We start from the raw sequence: 26,940 nt of genomic DNA, 5'->3' as shown, positions 1-26,940 counted from the left end.
ATAACCTGGCAATTTCCAAGATCAAAGTTTGATTGCACGTGGGTGAGACTTGAGGACAGAGACGGAGCTACCAAAGTCATCAATAGTGGAAGTTGAAGCCACAAGAATGACAGTTTCTAGGAGCGCCTGGGTGGCCCAGTCGGTTAGGCATCTGACTCTTGATTTCAGCTCAGGTCGTGATCTCATCGTTCCTGAGATCGAGCCCCATGGTGGGCCCTGTGCTGACAGCATGTTGTCTACTTGGGATTCTCTCTCTCCCTCTCTCTCTCTGCCCCTTCTCTGCTCGCTCTTGCTCTCTCTCTCTCAAAATAAATAAATACACTTAGGGGGAAAAAAGATAAGGTTTCTAAAGGGTGATTATCAATTTAACTCCAAAGGGTCATTTTTACCATTAAAAACAAAGTGTTACTAACAAGAATGCACTAAAATAAACCATTAGAATTAGGCAATGCCTCAGACAGGCACTCCATGAATGTTCTGTTGAGGCTGTTAATTCCGGATTATCAAAGGAATAATAAACACGCAAACTGAGACAGACCGTTTCAGGACTGGACACCTGACTTTGGCAGCTTTGTTTAGATTTACGTTTGTCAGGAAGTTTAGAAACATTTACTCTTAGGCTAAATTGAGTCTGTCAAAATGATATAAAAACTTATCTTTACATAGACCATGAAGGATAACGCCACCAAGATTCACATACATCTATAACTGACAGAATATGCATTCATTTCTATCCTCTCATTCTCCAGTCTTTCTGGGAGGTTAAGACAGATTTGAAGGTTAAGTGTTATTGTGCTTTAAATGAGCGTAAACTCTCAGAGCCACATCAACTGAAGAGAAAGAGAACATATTTCTTTATAAAAAAAATATTGACCAAGAATAGAGGAAATAGTTGGTGGAAATTATATAGACATATACAAATGGGCTGTTATAAATCACAAAATCAATGAGAAGTTGTCAATTATTTGTAAGATTATCAAATTGATTTTAATAAGCTCATAGCATTTTGGTCATATCTAACTGCAAGTTAACTTTATAGAGTACAAATATTGACTTTTATTTAAATCGAACTACTAATCAGTTTCATTTAGAGTGGCCATTTCCTCTTTGTGAATTCTGGAAAACTTGTCAGCTTAAGCTTACTTGGAATACAGGTGGCTTGTGGTGTTAAACTAGTTATTTTCTTCTAATCTTCACTAGTAACTCTCAAAGCTCAACTGTAGGCATTTCACTGAGGAATTTCCCTGAAAATGGTAGTTAAGCCCATCCACTATTCCTAGAATTAACCAAAGAAAAAAGCTCGAGGAGGTTGTTATGCAAGGAAGCTCCGAGTGATGTGGAATTATTCCGAGGACAGGTGTGTTTCTACACTTGATTTTTAAGTCTGTCTGCAGAATGTCAAGTTTGTCTGGGCAGCTGCTTTCAGTGTGCAATGCTTTAGGTGAAAATTGCAGCTCTAGCGGTCCCAGGATTAGAAAAGTACTCATTTAGTTTTTAAACTGATTTAGATTCAACCAATGCTATTGTCCTAATCAGTGGGCTTTTTCAAGTTTTCCTATTGTATATGGATAAATAGAAGGTCGGTGATGTACTCACACTTATGCAACAACTCAGTTTCTTTACAGCTGTAACCAATAGAGGGGAATTAACAAAATGACATTTACCACAAAATGAACTTCAAATGTATAACTTTAGTTTAAAATGTATCGCTCAAGAATTTTATTATGCATGGGATTTTACATGATGTTATCATCACAGAACAGTATTTTTTATAGCTCATTACAATTCCCAACTATTTCCTTGTAAAGTTTTATCTTCAGATTATTTACCATTTAAAAAACTTAATGTAGCGCACAGAGGAAAAGCATTATATATACTTCTTCATAAATTAATTGCCTAAAGATAATAGATCCATATTTCTTATTATCAAGAATTATGAAAAGAAATAGAAAATTAATAGAAACCAGTTTAGCAGGAAACAAAATTTAAAAGCTAAATGCTGAAAACTAATTTATTTATGGAGTATACTAACTTAAAGAACCAGTGTGTGATTTGCCACAAATCACAGACTTTTCCCTTAGAGATCTGCAGGGCTTGGCTGTGCATTCCGTTCAGGTCCCTAATCCAACATCTTCTCCCAACGGAGGTCTTCCTGGCCCTTTGATCATTCTTTCAAAACTGGAGCAGTTCTCATAACACTTTCATGCTTCTAAAAAATCACTGAGGACTGCAAAGAGCTTTTATTTATATGGGTGATAGAGAATGCTATTCACTGTATTAAAACCGAAAGATCTTTGAAACGGATGACAGTGATGCCATCGCGCACCATGTAGCCTCTGGAAAACCCCTGTGACGTGGCTCCGGTGAGACGCCTTCACCCTCACTGGGCGAGAATGAGCATGCAAAAGCAAGTAACATCGTAGGATTTTTGTGAAAAATCATGCCTTTGCAGCCCCCCTGAAAGGGTCTCGGGACCCTCCACGATGCCCAAGTACACTTTGAGAACCCTATTCTACTCCACGTCTTATTTTTTTTTTTTAATTTTTTTGCTTGTAGCCATTATCTACTTGACCTTATAGTATTCAGATTACTTGATTTCAGCCTTTGCTGACTAGCATGTAAATGCCACCAGGGCAGAGACTCTCTGTGCTTCCTTTAATAAGTATTTAATACATATGTTAAAAAAAATGAATGACTGGGGTGCCTGGGTGGCGCAGTCGGTTAAGCGTCCGACTTCAGCCAGGTCACGATCTCGCGGTCCGGGAGTTCGAGCCCCGCGTCGGGCTCTGGGCTGATGGCTCGGAGCCTGGAGCCTGTTTCCGATTCTGTGTCTCCCTCTCTCTCTGCCCCTCCCCCGCTCATGCTCTGTCTCTCTCTGTCCCAAAAATAAATAAACGTTGAAAAAAAAATAAAAAAAAAATGAATGACTGTAACACCACCTGTGCCCATACTGATGCAATAAAAACCCAGCGTATTATGCTTTGATTGTATCAGTTGCTGTTGCAGTGGCTTATTGTTTGACCAGAGGCAGTTTGAGTGTTTTAAGTTCTGGGGGAATCCCACAAGATGTCTCCACAAGGTATTACCAGAACGCCCCTCCTTTCACTGTCTCCTGAGAAAGAGTTTGCTTGTTCTGACTTTCTCACCGGGGCGTTCATTCACCTCTGTAACTTTTCTTATACTCATGCCTGTTCTGATACTTTCCTTCCTTTCACCAGCTTTTGTTTGATACTCATATTTATGTTTTGGACACCCGTGTTTTGGACACTTTGACAATTCCAAAACCCAATTTTATTTTTATTAAAAATCCCCATCGGGCTTTAAACTCTGTGCTTGATCTCAGGACACCCTACTCACACGGGTGAGAATGATGTTTTTAACGAGAAATTTGCATCATGTCCTCCCTTGCTTTGGAAATGGAGAAGGAAGCGTTGGTACTTCATGCCTTTGTTTATCCCTTCGATTCCCATGTTTGCCTCTTTGGAAAAGGTAGAACATGACCCTTGAATATCCATGTGATAGAAGGAAATCAGAGAAAAAGAAATTGTTGCAAACCTGAAGCATCTGGAAGGGAAATTAACTACAGCTTCTAGGTGGATATTACTATGTCCTGTGTGTCACCTGGGTGTTTTCCCTTGACTTTTGCTCGTACTTACCATTTCTGCCACTGTTAACTTCCTACTGGCCCCATGACACCAAAGGCAGTAAGGGAAATGGATGTGAGTGAATTTTGAAAGGAAACAAATAGATGCACATAGTATTTAAAGATAATTTTAGACTTGGAACCATGACAAACTTCTGGAAAGAAGACTGTCATTTGCATTTCAAAAACCAAAGGCATAAGATGAAGTGATTTTACAGGAAATGAACAACCCAAGGAGCAACTCAACTAACTTGAATAAATGCATTTCCAGGAAAAGACTTGGGATCTCCAGATTCCGGGTGATAGTTCTCAACCACTGGTGGAGCAGTGGGAGCAGGAGGACTTTTAAATCCAGGTTTTCTGACTCCAAGGGTGGGATGGGCTGCCTTGTACCCCTTTTCAGAGGCTCTTCATTGGGTCTGCCTAAGGACTGGTTTCCACCATAAAAGAAAAGGAAACGAACCAGTTCTCTTTCCCTGAGCGTGACATCAATATTGTGAGCCGTGGCGTATACATTTATTTTTTGATTATTTTAGTTACTATAAAAACCTTTACTCCTAAAAGTGTTCTGCATCCTTTGGTGCCATGCTTACTAGGAATTATGAAAAGATTCACTTTATAAGGATGTCCCTCACCTTTATTGTTATTACTGCATAAGACTCGATGGCGTTATATTTTACAGTATCTTACTAACTTGATCCCTCAACAATTCTCTTGCTGCATAACAATTAAGAATAATCACAGTAATTAAATAAAAATGACAGACTGTAAATCAACACTAAATAACATATCCACCTCTGTCCAAGTATATATGATTATTCAATTTGGATTCTGTCTGCTCAGAATGGTAGGTTACATGATTGATTCTTGATTTTTTTGAATATGTTCTGATTTGAAATCTCAGAATAACCGCCCTTTCTTTGCCATAACACTCAGAATATAATAAGCTCCTAAGTTTTTCATCCTCCCGAATGCTGGGGTTCTCTAGAATGTGGTGGAATTTAAATTTGTCAATATGCTCCAGATAAAAATAATTACTGTTTCAAAATACAGTATTTAAACAAATTAACATTGTCTATAAACATGTAAGTCATTTTCTCCAAAGTTGTCCATTCTATTTCTGATTTTGACTGGCAAATAGTTTTATTAATTTTTGGATAAGACCTAATCACACTTCTCTCTGAGTTTATATCTCCAAAGATACACGGATTAAATAAGGTATTTAGTCCACAGCAGTTTGGATCAAGCTGTACATTATGTGAGAAGCTAAGGTTCTATCGCTGAGGTTCTATAACTTTTTTTTCCCCCCAGTAAACAATAGCAATTCTCCTAATGACTCTGTGACACATATTTGTTAGATTTGCACTAACTATATGAAATGTGTCAAAAAGTCACCGGATCTCAATGTGTTGTTTATAAAACAAGAACATGAACACGGTATGTTGTTCTACTACTTGATGGGATGTTGTGCAGATTGCTTCTTCACTCCCGTAGTCATTCTCTGCCCTTTTTGCCATGTAGAGTCTCACGAGGGCCCCTTGCTCTTTGGTTTGTGATCAGATTTGGCCAATAGTAGGCATGGGGACATCAGAAAGCAGGAGGAGAGAAGTTAGGGTGTTTATCCTTCTGCTCCTGCCACACCTCTTGACGGCTGGTCCTGTTCCCTAGACTTTTCCTTCATGTCCACCGTGGGAAGGGCTGCCCTCTGTTGCTGCTACCTGAGCACCTCAACAGACACCTTTTATTCCCTCGATCTTGCCCACTCCTTTGCAAATAGTCCCTTAATGAACTTCTCTTCGGTTAAACTCTTGAGTAGAATCTATTTCCCAGCTGGACCCTGATACAAATACAAGAGCAACAGAGAGACTTTTATTTTATGGCCTTCTAAACACTTAAAATTAGCCATAATTGATCCCTGAAATGATAGTTACCTACCCAATATTTTAAAATTAGTCTCCTGGGATGCCTGGGTGGCTCCGTTGGATAAGTGTCCCACTGCAGCTCAGGTCATGATCTCACGGTGCACGTGCTCGAGCCCCGCATCGGGCTCTGTGCTGACAGCTCAGAGCCTGGAGCCTGCTTCAGATTCTGTGTGTGTGTCTCTCTCTGCCCCTCCCCTGCTCTCTCTCTCTCTCTCTCTCTCTCAAAAATAAATAAATCATTAAAAAAATTAAAATTAATTTCCCCAATTTTACTTAATTAGTTCTGTCTCAAAGTTACTCTGAAAATATTAAGAACAAATGTATCTGAAGAATTACAATAGGGGCACCTGGGTGGTTCAGTCGGATAAGTGTCCGACTTCAGCTCAGATGATCTCACGTTGTTGAGTTCGAGCCCTGTGTCCAGCTCTGGGCTGACAGCTTGGAGCTCAGAAGCTGGAGCCTGCTTCAGATTCTGTGTGTGTCTCTCTCTCTCTGTTCCTCCCCGGCTGTCTCTCTTTCTCTCTCATAAATAAAGAAACATTAAAAAAAAAAAGAGTAACAATACTCTTCATTGTGGTTTTTGATCCTTTGGCATAAAAGTTTTGGATGGTGATTTTATCACCTGGGTTATTTGAGTTTTTTTGTTTTTGTTTTTGGTTTATTTTGCCTTGTTACTTTTCTATCTCAAACAACAAAGCAGGGGCTTGCAGGAAAAACAAACAACTAAAATCCTAGGAGTCTTCAAAATAACCCAGTACATAGTAACAGGACATAACTAATCTTTCCAAAAGACAAAAATCCAGCAGTTACCAAATACATTCCAAAAAACCCTACTGGAGTATTTAACTTTCCTGGAACAAAGATACATCTTTTGTAGATAAAATTTTTGAACACATATTACAGGAAATGAAAAGTGAACACTAAAAATTCATTCCATTTCTCTCATGTGTAGAGAGTGTTTCAATTAGGAAAACTCAGGATTATCAGTTGATTAAATTTTTTTTAACTTCCTATATTTACTCCTTTTATCACTTTATTTATCTCTTCTACTATTTTATATTATATTACTTTATCTCTGCATTACTTTTATTATTCCCATCTTTCTAATTTCTTTGGTTTATTTAGCTCTTTTTAAGGTTTCCCCAAAATGAGTACTACATTCTTTGATCTGATCTTTGTTAAAAATTTTTTTTTATATTTATTTATTTCTGAGACAGAGAGAGACAGAGCGTGAGTTGGGGGGGGGGGGGCAGAGAGAGAGGGAGACACAGAATCGGAAGCAGGCTCCAGGCTCCGAGCTGTCAGCACAGAGCCCGACGTGGGGCTCGAACTCACAAACCGCTAGATCATGGCCTGAGCCGCAGTCGGTTGCTCAACCGACTGAGCCACCCAGGCGCCCCTAAAGTTAAGATTTACTGAGTACAGTTTCTCCCCCTTACCCCTGTATTTTCATTATAAAATATCACTATTCTATTTGTTTCTGTTTATTTATTTTTTAAGTTTATTTTTGAGAAGGATAGAGAAAGGGAGGGACAGAGAGGGAGAGAGAGAATCCCAGGCAGGCTCTGCTCCATCAGCATGGTACCTGATGCAGGGCTCGAACCCATGAGCTGTGAGATTATGTCCTGAGCCAAAAAGCAAGAGTTGGACACTAAATCGACTGAGCCACCCAGGCGCCCTATTTTACTTGCTTTTTAAATAGTATGTAACTTTCTTTTTATTTCTATTTTTATTTGTAGATTCAAATGCATTTTATTAATTTTACCGTGGATATATTTTATCATTTTATTTACTTTTAATTTTACTAGATCATTACCAAAGAAGGTGGCCTTTCTGTACTTTTTTCTAAGATGAATTTTTTTTTTTTTGATAGAGAGAGAGAGAGAGAAAGAGAGAGAGAGAGAGAGAGAGGAAGCATGACTGGGGTGGGGTGGGGGGAGCAAAGAGAGGGGAGAGATTGAGAATCCCAAGCAGGCTCCATGCTTTCAGTGCAGAGCCCAATGTGGGGCTCGATCTCATGAACCATGAGATCATGACCTGAGATGAAATCAAGAATCAGATGCTTAACTGACTGATCCACCCGGGCACCCCTCTGTACTTTTTAATTTTTAGGATTGTCTTTACTGCCCTATAGCTGATCAAGTCTTCTAAGTTTTCCTGGACATATATAACAAATGTATACTATCATTCAATGGATCTAACTTTTTAGATATAGTTATTACATTGGTTTGTCGATTATGTATTCCAATTTTACGTGTCTTTCTCTTCCTGAATTCTGTCTGATCCTGTGCATTGAAATGTTCACAATGGTATTTTTCATCAATTTCTCTGTTCATTCTTAATAATTTTTATTTTAATATTCAGGTATTATTCTGTTTGGTACATCACGTTCACTAGATGTTAGTATGAGTTTATCACATCCTTGTAAGCAAAAACATTTTCACTCGATAATTCCTCTTTGACCTGGCCTAATGTTCCTGCATTAAATTCCAGTTCATCTCACAAATTCTTCCCAATCCTAGTTTATATTGATTATAATTGCTGTTACTACTCTGTTCCTTGAACTTCAACATTTGTTTCATTAATATAAATATGTCCCTTATCAACATCACATAACTATCTTATCCTTATTACAAACTTTTTATTCTTTCCAAAGAATTCAGTGTGCTCACCTGTAGGGCTAGACCAATACACTTGATTCATCCCTCCTGTTTCAACTTGTTTGCCTCTTATTTTACTTCTCTTCCTTCTTTTTTTCTGTACCTTCTGTGTCTTGAAGGTTATTCCCTCTCCTAAGCTCATAAGAGAATGTTTCTCTATTATCATATGAAAAATATGATATCAAATATCAACTCTCTCCCAAGAGATGCTATTTTATCTCTATTTTCCTTACTCTAACAAAGGGAGTACATGTGCCTCAAATATTAATTAAATATAAGTCAGACTACAACTACCCCTATAAGAGAAATGCATTTATTGACTGAGAGATAAGTAATGAGGCTACATTCTAAAATATAAAATACAGATAACAAGGATACTATAAATCATGCATCTTATTTGAGAAGTTTTATTGAGGGGATTCAAATGGGTTTAAATAAATCTGGATATTCATGATGATGTTATCCTAAGAGTAGTGGTATTATAAAAATTGTAGAGAAAGTGAACTAATGTGTAAATTTAATGGTTTCAAGATAAGTATGCTATCTTATTCTTATATCTTCCTTTTAAATAGCAAACCTTGATGGGTATTCAAGGAGATTTTATTTTTTTTAATTAAGAAATGAAATGCTCCACTGATTTCTGATATAGAAATTACCAGTGTGATATATGTTTTAATGATTTCATTTTTAGCTTTTTGTGGGATTTTATTAAACTAAGTCAAGAGAATTTTATGATTTATTAAAGTGAAGCTCATTTCAATTCACAGCACTTTTATTCCTAAGCCTCTACCACTATGGTTGAAAATATATATAATTAGGAGGAGATGAAGAAATTTTAAAATATTCTGTCGAGGTTAATATGCAAATTCAAGGTGGCTACATATAGAAATACAAGGGGCTACTGCAGAGTACTATAGCATAATACTAAGTAGTTAGTACTGAATATATTTCATTGATTCTTTCTGTTTTGTTGCATAGCTGTTGTACTGTTTATGATCTCTACCAACAATGATCTGTGTATGTAAAGCATTCACAGTAAATTTCAAAGCAGACACTGTACTGGTTAAACAAATATATGGTGAGTTCATTCAATGTGATAGTCTAGCTAGGTGCCAAAAAGGATATCAGAAAATTGGTGAGAATCCCCACTCTGCCAGTAATTTGTGAGAAATCTAGATTCAATTGCTGATTTAAGAGAGACTATAATCTAACGTGAGTTGGGATGGGTAATGTGGGAAGGAATTAGATGACAGTGGAGTGAAATGGATAAAACATGTACAAACACAGGTTGAAGTCCTCTTAGATATAGCTTTTTATGTTAATTATATTATAATAAAGTATACTCTTATATTTTAAAATTGTCTTCAAGCATCATTGTCATTTGACTTACTTTCACTTGTGGAATAATCCTGTGGGTCAAGTATTCCTGATTCCTGCAAGGATCTAATACAGGAGTCCACCAGCTCAAGACCTGTTGTAAGTTCATCTTCGATGTCTTTTTGACCATCTGAAACACAACATTTTAAAGTGATGAACAAACACATGATGCTCTTATTATTAAAGCTTCAGGTTACTATTTAATAATGGAAAGTATCCTAACCAAAGACATTATCTCATGAGGTTCTCATTAGATTTCGCATTGTAATCCTTGGTCAACCAAGGATTGCCAATTCCAGGTATCCAAGAAAAACCCAAAGGTTTCTAGGGAATTGAGAGAACTCAGCTCTCAGGGAATCACGAGCTATCACAGGAACATTTAATTTTAGTGTCATGGTGTTCTCATACTCATTTTTATCAGTCTTTTTTCTAAAATTCACAAGAATATTAATCAGTAGACATACACGCAGAAATGGATGTAAGTTTCATCAAGAAGCTGTACTTTACCTTGTGATTGCCAGTGAAACTGCTCTTCTGCTGAACTGTAAAAAAGAGAATACACAGATATAATGCACTGGTTAGAAACCAAGGACCCTAGACTAGAAGACACAAAGATGCATTGGAGTAGCCATGGTGGCTCCACGGTGTGTCCTTTAGATTTTTACTGAGAAAAAAGATCCCATTTTGATACAATCTTAACTGTAATCCATTTGATGTAGATCTCTTTTGATTCACAGGCACTAGCGTGTTGTAAATGGACACTGTTCAGTAATTTTCAGAGAACAGCTCTTTTTTTTTTTTTTTACAAAGCCCAACCTATTATACTCCTCTCTTGCAACAGCTTTTACATAGATGCAGTCCTACCCAATTTTAGTTATTTTAAAATACGAGTCTGACTAGTTTCATATAGACTTTGTGAGATTGTCTAGGAAAGAAATAACCTCCTTTTGCATTATAAAGAAGGCTCGATAAATTTATTCCTTCTTCTAGACATATCACATGAGCAGCTCCTTTCAGCTGATTATTAGTTCAAATTAAGTCATTTACAAATTATAACACTTTACCACCAACTGAATATACAGTCCCGATTTCTCGCTTTACAAATACATCTTATAAGATGACCTAGGGAGAAAGGGTTGTTCATATACACGATGTGCCAAAGACAATGTGCAGAGTTCATCTATGAAGGCGACATAGGTTAATTTTGAATGATTTATTAAATATATAAATAAATTTAAAATGTCTACATGTGCATAACTCTTTCATTACACATGCAAATACTTTCTACATGCCCCTTTTTATATGTCAATGATTGGTAAGAAATCTAGATGCCAATTACAGACAGGTATCATTTTGAGAATGCTTTTCTACACTTATTTCACTAAATCTTTTGCTCTGATCCAGCAGCTTCTATGAATAGCTCATCAGTTGCACAACAGCAAGTGGGTTTTAGACCTTTAATCTGTACCTTAGAGGGGGCTTCTGGATATATTTACAGAGGGAAAAGGAAAGGGAATTCTGGTATGAATCAGTGTTCAGAAAAGCTGCGATCGGTATACATGAACACAAGAATAGTATCTTAAGGGACATGTGACTGTTTCCTGGGCATCTTGCTCCCTGACCAATCCATTTTATCAAACTGGAAAACAGCTGCACAATGGTGAAAACCATACACACAACTGATACATGAAATGATAACTTTACAAATTCAGTCTAATGCAACTTTTTCTTATTTCAAAAAGGTATGTGCCATATAGTGGTAATATGTTATCTATAAAGTTCCATACTTAAAACAGAAAAGTAATCCTAAGGTCAATATTTTAAAAGTTGCATGCACTGGTTCAATTAGTAGCATTTTATTTTATTGTTTTAATAAATTTAAGTGTATGTATGTATTTATTTTTTTGAGAGACAGAGAGAGAGAAGGGGAGGGGCAGAGAGAGAGAGAGAGAGACAGACAGAATCTCAAGCAGGTTCTGCACTGACAGCATGGAGCCTGATGTGGGCTTGAACTCACGAACCGTGAGATCATGACCTGAGCCAAAACCAAGAGTGAGAGGCTTAACCAACTGAGGTATCCAGGTGCCCCAGTAAGTGCGATTTTAAATAGGAATAAAAAAAATGCTTTCATAGTTGTAGTAAGTTGAATGGTGCCCCTCACCCCCAGGAGATATGTCCACATTAAATCTCTAGAAACTGTATATGACTACTAATGGAAAAAGCGCTTTTGAAAAAATATTTTTTAATGCTTATTTATTTTTAAGAGAGAGAGAGACACACACACACACACACACAGAATGTGAGTGGGGGAGGGGCAGAGAGAGAGAGGGAGACACAGAATCTGAAGCAGGCTCCAGGCTCTGACTTGTCAGCACAGACCCCGACGCCGGGCTCGAACCTACGAATCGTGAGATCATGACCTGAGCCGAAGTTGGACCCTTAACCAACTGAGCCACCCAGGTGCCCGGGAAAAAGTGTTTTAGTAGATGTTTAAATTAAGGAAAAGGTCTTCAGATGATATCATCCCAAATCCCATGATAACTGTCCTTACAAGAGACACACAGAAGACAAGGTTATATGAAAAAGGATGAAGAGACTGGAATTAGGCATCTACAAGCCAAGGCTGGATGCCATCAGAGCCTAGAAGAAATAAGGAAGGATCCTCCTCCCGAGCCTTTATAGAGACCACAGCCCTGCTGACACCTTGATTTTGAACTTACAGCCTCCAAAGAGTTTGAGAGAATACATTTCTTTTGTTTTAAGCCACTCAGCCGTGGTCACTTGTTATGGCGGCCCCAGGAAACTGATAACAATATTTTTCTGGTACGATAAAGATGGTCTCATGTTAACCCTCTAGGGTTTACGACTATCTCTATGCTGCTATGTTTCTTTTGTCAGTATCACCCTTTACTAAGTGCTTACTGTATACCTTGGCTCCTCTGATTCCTGTCAACCACAATGGTCGTTTTGGGAGATGGCGAAAACGGGCTTATTTGGCGTTAGATAACTTGACCACACGGATCATAAGGAACTCAACAAGGATTTAAATTAATCCGCCAAACTCCAAAGCTCATATTTCTAACTCACAATAAAACGTTGTGGAGGGAAACACACACTCAAGTGGCTTCCCACCAGAAACAGTACGAATAAGTCAACAGAAGTCATTGCATTCACCACTCCTCTCCTCGCACGCTCAGCGAAGAACGCACTTCACGCACCCTTGCACGTAGATGGAGCCACGTGAGAGGAAGGGACAAGTGCCACTTCCTGCCCCAAGCATGGAAGGGCAGCCACGAGATTTCCATGCTCTCTCTCTCTCTTTCTCTCTCCTAATCCCCCACTGAGATGGGTCCCTGAGTAGGAGGGAGGAAGATTTCTGCCAACCCAGAGAAGACACAGCACGAGTGAGAAATAAACCACTGTTGTGTGAAAACGCTGGAGCCGGAGGGGGGTTTGTTTCTGTTGCATAAATGTCACACTGAGTAATAGAGAAATGTGGCAGTGTTTGAGTTTGCAAGGTGTTTCTTGCTTCTCTATCTTACATTTCCGCCGTGGAGCGCTGGGAGAAAATGTCTTGGGTCACTCTACCACAAATAAGGTGGTGTGACAGCTTTTACTCATCCTGTGAGATGTATCTGCTCATGCACAATGACGGGTGATTTTATGTGTCAGACCACACATCAGAGTTTCCTATAATATTTACTTTTTGTTCATCTCTTTCAAAAGTGTTTCAATTTGATGATGCAACAGAAACAAGATGAGACATTTTTTCCCCCTTACATTTGAAAGAATGCCGTTCGCAGTGAATATGAAACTATTCCTCTCAAAGCAGAGGAAGCTTCCTTTTCGCCAGATAAAGAGCATCAATCATTTAAAATCCTGATTCCTTTAGCACAGTTAAAATGCATTAAAAGTATGACTGATCACAGAAAATAGAAGTCCCAAGAGAGACCTGGTTTGGATTTTATTTCCATTAAGTGCTCACTTGACTCTCTGTTAGGGGATTCTATGCAATTGTATATCTTATATACTTGATTTCTTCTCCTAAAAGCTGCTTTTAGGTGGATGCTTTTTTAAAAAAGCAAACAAACTATTTATTCATCCGATAAACACAGATTATGCCTGCGCCTCACACATTCTTACTTCAAGTGTTTGGATATTATTCATGGTGAACTTTCTCCCAATTATATCATTCAATTTAGTATAATATAAAAGTTATTTCTGAAACACTTGTAACTTCCATGCATGTTCAATTTTAGAATCTAAAGTTTGCTTTCACTACCAAAATGCTCTTTTTTCAAATAGAAGTAATCTGTAAAGAACTAAATTTAATAAAGATATAGACATAATTTAGATAAGCCAGTATGTATTTAAACATAAAACTATGTACCAGTTCCAGAACCCAATTCTTGTGAGAAAAATACATATTTGTAACAAAGATGACCTAACATTTAACCTTTAAATGTATACAGAAATACGTCCATAAATCAGTAGTGCTAGGAAAGAGTTTAAAAACAATATATTAAAAGCACAACTCCTAATAGCTAACACATACCTCTAGCTTTCTAACAGGCAATATTCTAGTTGATTTACAGTTAATTTCCAAGACAACAGTTTTGAGACAGGTACTATTTTCCCATTTTACAGATTATGAAACTGAGGTAAAAAGATGTTCAGGAACTTGCTGATGGTCCCACATCCAGCAAGCAGCGGAGGGAGAATTACGACCCTGGGTCCCTTGCTTCTAGAGGCCACATTCTGAGCTACCATTCTATTCGCACATTTAGCGACATCAAAATTACACCCCTATGTGATAAAAGCAAAAACATAAACATAAAACCGTAAACTAGGTTGAAAAAACAAGCCATGTCCTGGGAGAAGATATTGGCAGCGCAGATAACTTACAAATATTGAAATTAAAATTACAAATATTAAAATTAAAAATATTAAAATATTAAAATTAAAATTTTAAGATAAAGGTTAAAAAGGTCAAACAAAAGCAAGGTCAATATGTATACATATAGCTGATGCACAGTAGAAAAAAATCTAGAATGTATGGTTACTGAACATATTAAAAGATACTCAAGCCTATTAGCAGTTGAAAGAATAAAAACCAAACACAGGCCAATTCTTTACACTCCACAGGCTGTCAAACAATTAGACAGTCTGACAATATTACGTGCGGGAGAGACGATGGGGAACAAGAACTCTCATACGTTGCACGTGAGAATAAACCAGTCACCTCGGTGACAATGAGGCAATACTTGGTCATGTTCTATATGCAGATGCCTAATCACTCAGTAAGTCTGCTTTTAGGTAGAACTTCCAGGGAAATCTGAGCACCTATGCCCGGAACACCTCTACAAGACTGTTCACGCCTAGAGGTCAGCAGTGCCCAAACAATGGAAATAACCTAAGGGATCAGTAATAGGGAATGGACAAATGTAAATAATATGATTGCATACACAGAGAACGTATATATGGAATCAACACTACTCAGCAGTTAAAATAAATTAGCCAAATACACAATGAAGCAACCTAGGTAGTTCTCAAATGTAAAATATAGAGTCGGAAATGCAAATTTCACATATGTATTACATGATCCCAATTACGTGAATTTTAAAAACATTGATGAAATGATATTGTGTATAAATACATATACATATATGTATACACACACGTATATACACAAAGGCTATTCTTTGGTTTAAGCTAGTTTTTCAACTATATGTCTGTCTATCTGTTGAGTGAAATCATATAAACATAGATTAAAAAGATACACCGAATTTCTTTTTAAAATAAAAAAATATATGTATATATTTTTTTTTAATTTTAGAGACAGAATGTGTGTAAGCAGGGAAGTGTCAAAGGGAGAGAGACAGAATTCCAAGCAGATCCCATGCTCAGCATGGAGCATCACATGGGGCTTGATCTCATGACTGTGAGATCATGACCTGAGCTGAAATCAAAAGTCAGTTCCTTAACCGACTGAGCCACCCAGGTGGCCCCGTACACTGAATTTCATGACGGTGGTAGCCTCTGAGGAACAGAGAGAAATGTCTGAGGTGGGTTAAAAGGGAATTTCTCTTTTATTCTTAATGTTTTATTTCATGAAAAATGAGGGAAAATCTTAACATGAACTTAGGAATGCCTTTGTTACTTGGACTAGGAAAACATCATGATTCTTACATCTAGAAATGTCTCCTTAAACGCTCAGATAAACCTTGGTGACCCAGTTCTACATAATATTCTCATTGTTGATAAATCACTCGTAGTTGAACTTCAAATAATGCAAAAAAATATGAAATATGTAAGTCCAAATAATAGAGGAAAAGAATGGTTTTAGAGATGTAATTACTATTTGTCTCTATTTTCTATGTGATAAAAATGACAGGATCACTTCGGCTATGTCTTGATATAAGCTTAAACGTTTCAAGTAAGTAACCAATAACTTTCAAGTTCTGCGGGCATGATGTTGGGGAAAAACTAGTTGAAACCAAAGAATAACCTTTGAGCTCCTAGAGAAGTGATTTTCACCCTCATCATTTCCAGCATGATAGGATCCTTACCCACCTCCAGGCCACTTCTAATATATATAATATGAAAGTTCAGAGAGTTTGCTTAATGTCAGGAAAAGACACAAAGCAAGCCATTACTATAGCTACTCTGTCTGTCATGAAGCTGCACAAATATATTTCCTTATTTTCTTTGTCAGCTTTCTGATGCCCAGAGCATCAATCCCTGCACTGTATCGTGTGATGCGTTATTGCTCACAATATGACTCAAAATGAAATAAAGGCAAGGAACTATGAAGGTTTTTTTTTTTTCCTTTTTTTCTTTTTGTTAGTTTGCTTTCAAGTTAAGCAATGTACCTAAAACATAAGCCAGAGAAACTGTTGTGAAATAAAGGTTTGCAGAACTGATGTTGGATCTTCGCCTACGGGAACAAAGGCCCTTATATTTACGATGTCAGTATGACCTAAAATTGTACTCTACCATAAAATACTTCTTAGTATATGGTCTTGCATGCAGCCACCTCACAAGAATGTGTATTGGTTGCAAGATAAAATGACCTGGGTCAAAAGTCCCAAATATGTGCAAATGTGACATATTCACTAAAAATGGTGAGAAGCGGCAGCCCGTGGAGCTGAGAGGTAGGCAGCTGTTTAGTGCACTGTACCCAGACCGTATTTGTTTGGATACGCGAGGAACCCTGCTCCCCCCAGAACTTCCTGTGGAGCTGTTTTTCCGTCCCTCTACTGCCTTGTGGTCTCTACGGGCGTCTGCGATACATTCCCAAATGAGTGTCCTGATCTCTCCGCCATGCAACTGGCATGTTTCTTTCTTCCTTCGATCGTACATCCTCTTCCCGCTCTACCTCTTCTCATTAGAAATATAATTTTACAGCTATTATAAAAATGTTCGCAGGGCTACACCACCTAGCTGGAGGACCGCAAAGCTCCCAAACCAGGGGGCCGTGTGTAGTGGCCAAGGGTGTGGACTCACAAGACAGACTCCCCGAGACGGGAGCCCAGCTTCGCTGCTTTCAGTCTAGGACACTTTGGGCAAGTGACTTAAACTCTCTGGGCAGAAGTGCAGACATTTTGTGGGTGAAATAAATTAGTTTATATCAAGTGATGTATTTTCAGTAGATCGGCGCCTGGCACTACCTGAGCAAGGACGGAATTGCTTCTTATTCTATTACACATGGCTAAAATGGTTTACATGGCCTGTAGGTTATGACCTACTCTATTTCATCCTTTGGAGCCCGCTGTGGTCTGTTGTGGGAGGGTTAAAATGGGGACAGACGTGGGGACGTGAGAACAATGGACATTAAGAAAATACCCAGGCACGGTGGTGTCGTGCCTAGCCTGTTGGTGACAGCCAGTCCTGGAGAAAATGGAAACAAAGTCAGCACAAACCCGTGGTGAGCACTCATGGTAGCTTTGGGCATACAGAACAGAGAGACGCAGCGCGGCTCACTAGGACGTTGCAGTCCGCTAGAGGTGTGGGAAGCAAGTGTGCAAAGCTCGCAGAGTCATTGCATGAGAAGGTGTGTTCAAGGCACTACTGCACACAGGACCGTAGGGCCTTTACCAAACCACTTAATCTCTCTAAACATCAGTTTCCCCATTTATAAAATGGAGATTTACTAGAATTTCCCAGAGGGATCTTTAGAAAACCAAGGTATGTAAAACCCACAAAACAGTGGGGGAACACAGAAGGCATTATTATTATTTTTTTTTTAAAGTAAGCTCTCATTATCACATGCAGAACAGAAGGCTGAGAGAGCACAGCCAACTAATAGAAGTGAAAGTTCCATAGGTCCACCATATGCAATTCAAGTTGTCCACGCTGGGGGCCAATAAATACCATCTCACCAATACGTTATATATAGCCTTTGTAGAATTTACATTGTCCATCTTTTCTTTTTTTCTACACTAAAGCTGTGGAGAAAAAGAGGCAGTCTGTGATTTCCAAAGAAAGAGGACTCACTTTTAAGTTGTAAGTTTTCCCATCGGTCCAGCACAAAATGCCTCTGCTGGCAACCACTACTGTTCTTCCCGTAGTAAAAAACTTATTTTCAAAACCTTGGAAGAAAATAAATCAGACCCAAATTGCTATTATTAATTTCTTTTATTTTGAGGCAAGGGAAATTCATATTCCTAAGTTAATTTGGATGGAACTCTTGACTGACAAATTATCTAAGAAACTGATACTGCAAAATGGCTCCCATGCCGTAGCCTGGATACACACGGCTGCAATGTTTATCTCGGAGTACCACAACAATGTCAGGGTTGTGCGCTGGCCAGCCAGAGCTGAACAACAGGAAATGAACATGAATTCTGGTTTGTTTTAATCCCTTCAAAATACGGACTCCAGTTTCTAGCAACGACAAAGAATTAGCCCTTGGCTCAATACCTTAAAGGCACTATCTACACAAAGTCAAGGTCTTACCATGGGAAACACATATTTTCAAGTTTCTCTTCTTCAAATGCTTTTCTAGTTTTGCCATCGGTTGTAGTTATATTACAAGAGGCACATTGTGCATAAAATTCAATATCAGAAGGAGGAACAAATGGTAAATTATAAACTAGAAAATTCTCACATCATAGCTCCCTTTGTAGTTTTCTGGGAGATTTCTCATGCATGAGCTGGGTATTTTTTTAAATGCTTATGCGAATGCATCAGAATTTTACAGTTGTTGAAGCAAAATTTCTGAATGCCAGCCACATTAGACAATAAAGTTATCATAATATTTTTGTCAGTGAGCATTCCATCAATCAGAATGTAGTAAATTGCAATTGCAGATGACCAGGGATACTGTTAATGAATTAATTCTGAGATCTTGTAATATTTTGAAATGCCTTCCAAACCAGCACAAACTGAGTGGTTTATGCCGTTTCTGTGCTAAGTGTAGACTCCTGCATTATACATCATGATATTCATAATCTCCTTTGGGGTCCCTTGCAACTCAGGGTTAGATCTTTGGTGAGCCTGATGGCTTCACTCATGAATATTGAGGGTGAATAGAGAGCTCACTGTGTTTTGCAGTCTGATCATTCATAAGTGATTTCTCAGGCAGGAGAGGAGTAGTAGGTTTGTCTGCTGACAGAGGTGGTACCTATCTGAAGGTTCTCAGATGTTCCAAGTATCAGTCTTTTGCATTCTTCCAGAATTATCCCTGTTGTTAGGGTCTGCTCAGTGAAGGGAGCACTTTAACCTTGGAGACATCTCTGGACAAAAGGAGGGGTCAAGTTTATATTTTCCTAGCTTCTTGGGCTCATGTGTGAGATCGTGTTCAGGGGTGTCCCTCACTCTTCTGTTCCTCTGAAACTCCCTGCTTTGCTTTGCTTTCATCTGTTCTTGCTTCATAACTGTGTGTCTATTACAGATATGTCAAACCCTGAGTACTGAACTTGACTGAGAGTGAAATGATTTCATTAATATAAGTGAAGCTAACACTTCTTAGATATTTAATGGAAATTTATGCGAATAACCATTGCCTGTTTCACAGAAAAGAGAGGTCTGAATCTTTTGTTTTTCTGTCTTTGAGTAGCAACAGATGATTTGTAAAAATAAATTTCAATTTCAGTGTCCTTACGGAGCAGAAATCATGTCATGTTCGTGAACAACTCTCATTGCATTATAGGTCTTTACTTCCTTATGATCAGTAGTGGTTTTAAAAACCATTTGAAGGTTCAGTTCAAATGTTTAAGGGGTGCACAAATGTTGATAGTTCATTCATAAATGCCCCAAACTAGAAACAACCAAATGTTCTGCAACAGGTGAATGATTCAACACGCTAATACATCCACGCCAAAGGGAGGTATGTGGCAATAAAAAGAAATGGATTATTGATAATATGTCCCAAATGACGTTTTGGAGGGATCTTAAGGGAATTATGCTGAGTAAAAAAAAGATAAATAACCTTCTTGAAATAACGAAATTATAGAACTGGAGGATAGATCAGCGGTTTCCAGGGCTTCCGGACGGAGGGTGAGTGTGGGTGTGACTATAAAGGGGTAGCACGAGGCCTTATGGTGCTGGAGGCATCCTGCATGTCCTTGTGGTGGTGGTTACACAAAGCTACTTATCTGATAAGACTGAGCTGAACTAAACACACACACACACACACAGGAGTGCGTGTACAACTGGGGAAAGCCAGCGCCGACGCTGTACCAACGTCAGTTTCCTGGTTGTGATTCTGTACCACATGGCGACACCACTGATGTTGCCATTGATGGGAACTGGGAGAAGTTATAGGATATGCCTGTGTGTATTTTATTTTGTAACTTCCCACTAATCTATAACCATTTCAAAATAAAAAGGTTAAAATATAGGAGTGCTTGGTGGCTCAGTTGGTTGAACGTCCAACTTTTAATTTGGGCTCAGGTCATGACCTCACACTCAGTGAGACTGAGTCTCACATCAGGCTCTACACGGACAGCACAGAGCCTGCTTGGGATTCTCTCTCTCCCTCTCTCTCTGCCCCTCCCCTGCAAGCATGCACTCTCTCTCTCTTTCAAAACAAATAGACTTAAAAAAAAAGTTTAAAACACAGTGGGGTATGGTTTGGTATGCCTTTTCTTTCTCCCCCTGAACTGTTTTCTCTATATGCAATATACTATTTAATTATTTCTATATAATAATTAAAGAAGAATTAAAAAGGCATTGAGAAGAGTGGAGTAAAGACAAAGGAAGGAAGGAACAAAGAGAGAGGGAAGAAATAAAAAAAGAAACCACTGCTAACTTCTGATTATCTTTTTTGTTCTTTATTCAGTAGAACTCAAGTGACTCTGCCCTGGGCTCTCTTCTCCTTTGTTCTGTGAATGAAGGCATTATCCCTGGAGCATAATATACCAATCATACTGCCCACTGTCATTCAGATGCAAGGAATAGTGCTGCTTCCAAATGAAAATTCATCCATTATATCTAAGCTCCCTGCTCATCAGGCCCCTGTATTAACTTCCATTGCCATATATTTTTGGGGAAAATTAAAAATGGTATTTTGGCTTACAGTCCTAGAGCAAAATACAAGTCTTAATGCATTCTAGGTGAGTCCAAGAGACCTCCCATGATACAATTCATTGGCTCTCTGGAAGCATATTTATTCAAGTTAGGCTCACACCTGGCAGACACACGCCCGCTCCTCCCGCCAATTCACAGGGGAGCTACCCTGGTGCCACTCTGCTTCCACAACCCCCTACCCACTATCCCGACTCCTGGAAATTGGTTGCCTTGGTTACATCTGTCCGTGGCTTTCCGTATTTATTGTGGTGGGGAAAAATTCCCACATTAAGAATTGCCTTCTTTCCAGCCAGCCCTTAATATCTGGTGTTTGAAACTGAAAAGCTGGATCAGGCTTTCCATCTTCTCCCTCTCTTACCATCGCAGGGCGCCTTTATTTGTCTCGAGTCCTCTTTTGAAGAAAGAATGAGGATTTGAATGTGAGATCTCACTAAACAACTGTACTGCCTGCCAGATGTATAAAACCATTTTAAAATCCATGAATTGAAATATCTATTAATATTCTTAAGATATGAAAGCTTATCTTTCCCAGAATCATTGTTTGGGATCCTTAGCATCTACCCATCAGTTCTGCACTGGAAATGTGCCTCGAAAACCACTCCCTGCCATTGCCTTGTTGGATCTTTTTGTGTTCTCTTCCCTGGTGCTATAAAGAGCTCAGTGACTGAAGGGTAGGTGTTAACTTCCCATCCACAAGGTTCTCTCCTTGATCAAACTTTGGCTAGGCTCCTGCGAGCTCTTTTTTTGACGAGGCCCAATCTTGGGCTCTCATGACCTTCCTGGCAGAGTCTAGTTCTAACAAGGATCCTTCTGAGCCAGGGTAGCTAGAATCCCCCCCACTTGATGTCTGAGGACCCTGCATATCTCATTGGGTTCTTCATCCTCTATCATCCCCCAGGTGACGTCTGCTCACCTTCCTGGTCTTTAGCATGAATCTTGGTAGGTCAGTTTAGCCAGAATCCCACCACCCCTCCTTACTCCTTTTTTTTTTTTTTAAGTTTATTTATTTGAGAGAGAGAGGGGGAGAGAGAGCAGAGAGAGAGGGAGAAAGAGAATCTCAAGCAGGTTCTGTGCTGTCAGGGCAGAGGCCAACGCCAGGCTTGATCTCATGAACATGAGATCATGATCTGAGCTGAAATCAAGAGTCAGATGCTCAATCCACTGAGCCACCTAGGTGCACCCCCCATCCTTACTCTTGATGGTTCCTCTGAGTAACTTCCCATCCATTGACCCCCACCCTGGTCCTTGGCTTTAAATTCCCGTTTTTCCTTGTAATATTTGGAGTCGGGCCCAATCTTTCTCCTTCACTGAAAAACCCCACTGTATTCAAGGCCCCCCTTGAATAAAGCCTGCCACACCATTCTTTTTAGTTCCCACCACCAATGCCCCACAGCCCGAGGGGAACATGCAAAGTCGCATCCTTCTGGAACCTCAGTCTCCTCCTGGGTACTGAGATAATACTACCAGGGTGGGCTCCATGGGCTAGAAACCTTGCAGTTGTCTCAAATTACAACTGTGTTACACTCAGAGGGCCCCCTATCTTTGAACTTGTGTTTTGCAAGTGGAATCCAACAAGACACTGGAGCATAGGCATGAGGATGTGCATATGCACAATGTATGTGTAATTCTGTTCTGTCCTGCCTCATTCACAGAATGCGTGCAGTGCCCTGTTGGAGCCATGATGTGTTGTGGGAGCTGAGCAAGACTCAAGGCGAGTACCAGGTAAACATGTTATGTTTATGACTGAGTAAGCAGGAGTGCTTGCTGACTGCCCCCCAAAAGGCCATGCTTACCCTTTGAACCAGAACTTGCTTTGAAAGAAGGCAATGATGTTCTAAGAACCACGAGCAATCAAGGCACCCTATCATATTCTTTCTTACTCATGTTACTCTCCTGTGTCTGCCAACTACTTATGCTGAACATGATGACCTAGAAGGAAAGGAAAAGATATGACAATCCACTGTTCTATTTCTTTTTTTAAAAATGTTATTTATTTATTTTGAGAGAGAGAGAGAGAGCAAGCATGTCAGGGGAGGGGGTGGGCAGAGAGAGAGGGAGAAATAGAGAGAGAATCCCGAGCAGGCTCTGCATTATCAGCTCGGAGCCCGACATGGGGCTCGATCTCATGAACTGATCGTGACTTGAGCTGAAATCAAGTGTTGGATGCTTAATGGCTGAACCACCCAGGTGCCCCCAGTTCCATTTCCATTCAGTGCTTCCTTACTCTTTAGTAAGAGAATGTTGGTAGAATATGTGCATATTGAGAAGTGAAATAAAAATGGTTGAGGTAAATTGCACAGTGTTTCCTCTGATCTTCCAAGAACAAAATATGTATGCGTGTATGGGCTCTGAAATATGAATTGTATCATTTCAGTAATTTAACATATAAATTAAGCGCTCCTATATTTGCATTTAAATCTGGCAAGCACAATACAAAGATAAATGGTAAAATTCATGCTAATAGTTTAAAATTTTAATTTCTTTATTTAGAAGAACATTAAATAGTAAATACAAAAACATCATGACAAGGAGAGAGAGAGAGAGAGAGCATGCTCGTGAGTGTATGTGTTAGGAAAAAGCTTTAGTATCTTTTTAGTACCTTTAATGGCATTCCAGTCCCTGGTTTTTAAACAACAAACTCCATATTTTCATCTTGAACTTGAGTGTTGCAGATTATATAACCGGCTCTAAACATGAGTTACCACAGATTGAGATTGTGGAGATTAAATGAAAATAGACATTAAGGTCCTAGGCACAGAGTATCAACCAATCCTTCCCTGTCTCTCCTCCAATTCACTCCACCCAACTGCTTCTCTCCTCTGCCTGCAGTCTTTTCTTCTTCCTATCAATTACCCACCATGTCACTGAAGTCAACATCCTAAAGCAGAAAGCTGATCATGGAAACCAGTAGTTCAAAAGCTTTCAGTGGTTTCCCACTGCCTGTGAAATCACACCCAGGTTCCTCTCCAGAATCTTCTTGGTCTATAAGGACCTCCTTAACCCACTTTGAGGACCCAGCCTCAGCCACCCGCTTTAGATGTCCCGGCTGATTGAGGCTCTGCATCATCTGAGAGCCCAGAGCAGCCTTATCACTTGTCAAAACACACCACAATGACTTGTCTTTAATACTTTGCTAGATGATGACCTCTTTGAGGACAAGAAACCAAACAGTATTCATCTCTGTATTCCTCAGCATAAAGCTCTTTGCCTGGTATTCACTACACATTTGTTCATGAATGATGATCAGCACAGTTAGTACAAGTCAGGACTTTCAACTTCATATTCGGAGTGTCCTCTTGTTTCACTGAATTTTCTCTTCTTCAGAGTTGCATCGTGACGAAAAGGGACTACACTCTTTTACTATACTTCTATCATAAAACATCAGTGGAATAAGTCAGTCACCCACTGAGTGAGTGTTTTGATTTGTACAACCCCAATTGGAATAAAAACGTTCACTAATCTGCTAAGCTATCAGTTACCCTATAGATGAAATGATCAAAGCACATATTTTTTCATGGTGCACCATGACAAGTCTTTTTATAAAAACAACGAAGCTTTATGTTTTTATACACCAAAATTTAGAAATTACCATTTTTTTTCCTTAAGCTCAGTATATATCTTGATTCAAGAGAAGTCCAGAGTGGGCAAGATTATTTCTCTGTGGGGGTAGGAGTGAGGGCGATGTTGACATCCCTATGGAAAATCTGTCCTTTTCAAGTAGCACTACATCTTAGGCCACTATATAATAATCTTTTTTTTTTAATTGTTAAATTCTGTTCATCCTATAGATTTGAACAAACTAATTTTCCTCTTCTTAATTAATCCCATTATCATATTTCACTCACTCAAGCTTCCTATGAAATGAAACACTGTTTTCACTTATAAATGTTCTATGATGTGCTCCTAGTGATTTCTAATTGGGACAATTATACACAGATAAATCAGAACTCATCAGGGGCAGTTGTCATTAGCATGTCCCTGTTCGACTTCTGATGCCTACATGTTGGTTTAAGGCAATAGGGCATATGAGGACTCCAGAGGGAGCCTTGATGAAGAAGCTCAGGAAATTCACAGGCAGTGAGGACATCCTTCATTTTTAATTTGTTGGTTTAATCTGGCTAGAGAGGAACTGACAAAATCTTCATCACCTAATGTGCTTAATGGTCTAAATGAAATCAGTTGGTGGTGTTGGTTTAGTCCTTATTGGACCCATTTCTAAGTCATACAAGCCCCTGATGAATTACTCTAATGAGCCCTTCTCATAGGAAACACAGAAACTAGACCTTGACATTTTGTATGGATTCCAAGAGCATTACAGAAGTGAAATGACAGGAATCCAGAAAATGGGTTATCACTCCCTTCAAAGTGCAGGTCATTATCAGCATAGGGGAAAATGATACCCTAACAGGACTAGAGATTCTCTCCACTTACCCCCGCTATCCAGAATGAAATAACCAGAGAAACGAATGTAATTTTTGTTTTCTTTTATTTGTAGTTTCTTTTATTTATAGTTAGTTTTGTTTTCTTTTATTTGTAGTTGGTATTTTCACTACTGGAATGTAAAGTGACTTTTTTTTTCTATTATGAGTTAATATAAGAAAATACAAAAAGAAGTAAAATGTTGGAACACAGTATAAAATATAATAAACTGATTCTGCTAGAGTCAGGGAAGACATATTCTCCTGTTTTATTGTGTAAATAGTTAAAAAATAATAGTATAATGTAAGTACGGGTGGTTTAATTTTTTTTTTCAAACAGGCTGAAAGTCAAAACGAGAATAAAAAATCACACTCCCTTTCTTCTTTTTTGACCTTCAAAATATAAGAAAATACCAAAAAATCAAATTCCCTCAAAATTAGAATTGTATGTAATTAATGCACTATCCTGAGAAATGACTTGATTGTTGTCTAAAATGTCACTTTACCCAGAGTCACTGGACAAACACACACACCTCCCACGCCCCCATCACCACTGACAGCAACAACTTTCTTTTTGTCCTAATTTGGAAGTTAAGACAGTATTTTGTGTCAGAGAGTAGACAACAGAAATGCCAGTATTTTACCTTACGGATAACATAGGAAAATGTGAATTTTAGAATGAAATCCTGGCGTTTGCAACGACGTGGATGGAGCTAGAGAATATTATGCTAAGTGAAATAAGTCAGTCAGAGAAAGACAAGTGATGTATGATTTCACTCAGATGTGGAATTTAAGAAACAAAACAAACAAGCCAAGGGGAACACATTTTTAGAGACAAATCAAGAAACAGACTCTTAATTACAGAGGTCAAATTGATGGTTACCAGTGGGGAGGTGGGGGAGGGGTTGGCTTAAACAGGTGATGGGAATGAAGGCGGGTATTTGTCTGGAAGAGCACTGGGTGAAGTATGGAAGTCCCGAATCACTAAGTTATATGCCTGAAACTAATCTAGCACCGTATGTTAACGAACTGAAATTTAAATAAAAAAATAAAAAGATTAAATGAGAAAAATAAAATAGAAGAGAATAAAATAGAAGAGCATAGGATAAAATGAAATGACATGAAATGAAATGAAATGAAATAAAATGAAATAAAATGAAATAAAATAATAAAATAAAATAAAATAAAATAAAATAAAATAAAAGCAAGCATAGGGGTCATACTTTTTTCTCCTTGTCACAGATTCAGTGAAGAACTCCATTTTGTCATGTTATCACATCTGGGCTGTAGTTCACTGGGATTGAGCAGTCTGATGTGCCAGTGTCCTTGAGAGGTATCATCACTACTTGAAAAAATAATAGTACAAATACACTACCTATTGAGGATTG

The 26,940-nt window shown here is 38.6% G+C and overlaps 1 protein-coding gene across 2 annotated transcripts in view; it reads right to left on the bottom strand.

Annotated features, from left to right (window-relative positions):
- The window catches only part of CTNND2 (catenin delta 2), a 940,792-nt gene that overhangs the window by 421,278 nt on the left and 492,574 nt on the right, over positions 1-26,940 (bottom strand). For both annotated transcript variants that reach the window (XM_043601021.1, XM_043601022.1), the window contains exons 4-5: positions 10,110-10,144; positions 9,616-9,732 (exon numbers count right to left, since the gene is read on the bottom strand). In XM_043601021.1, coding sequence (XP_043456956.1) covers positions 9,616-9,732; positions 10,110-10,144 — 152 coding nt within the window. The remainder of the gene's footprint in view (positions 1-9,615; positions 9,733-10,109; positions 10,145-26,940) is intronic.

This window comes from Prionailurus bengalensis, chromosome A1 (assembly GCF_016509475.1).
Source record: "Prionailurus bengalensis isolate Pbe53 chromosome A1, Fcat_Pben_1.1_paternal_pri, whole genome shotgun sequence".
NCBI lineage: Eukaryota > Metazoa > Chordata > Mammalia > Carnivora > Felidae > Prionailurus > Prionailurus bengalensis.
This window is presented reverse-complemented; position numbering and strand designations above follow the sequence as displayed.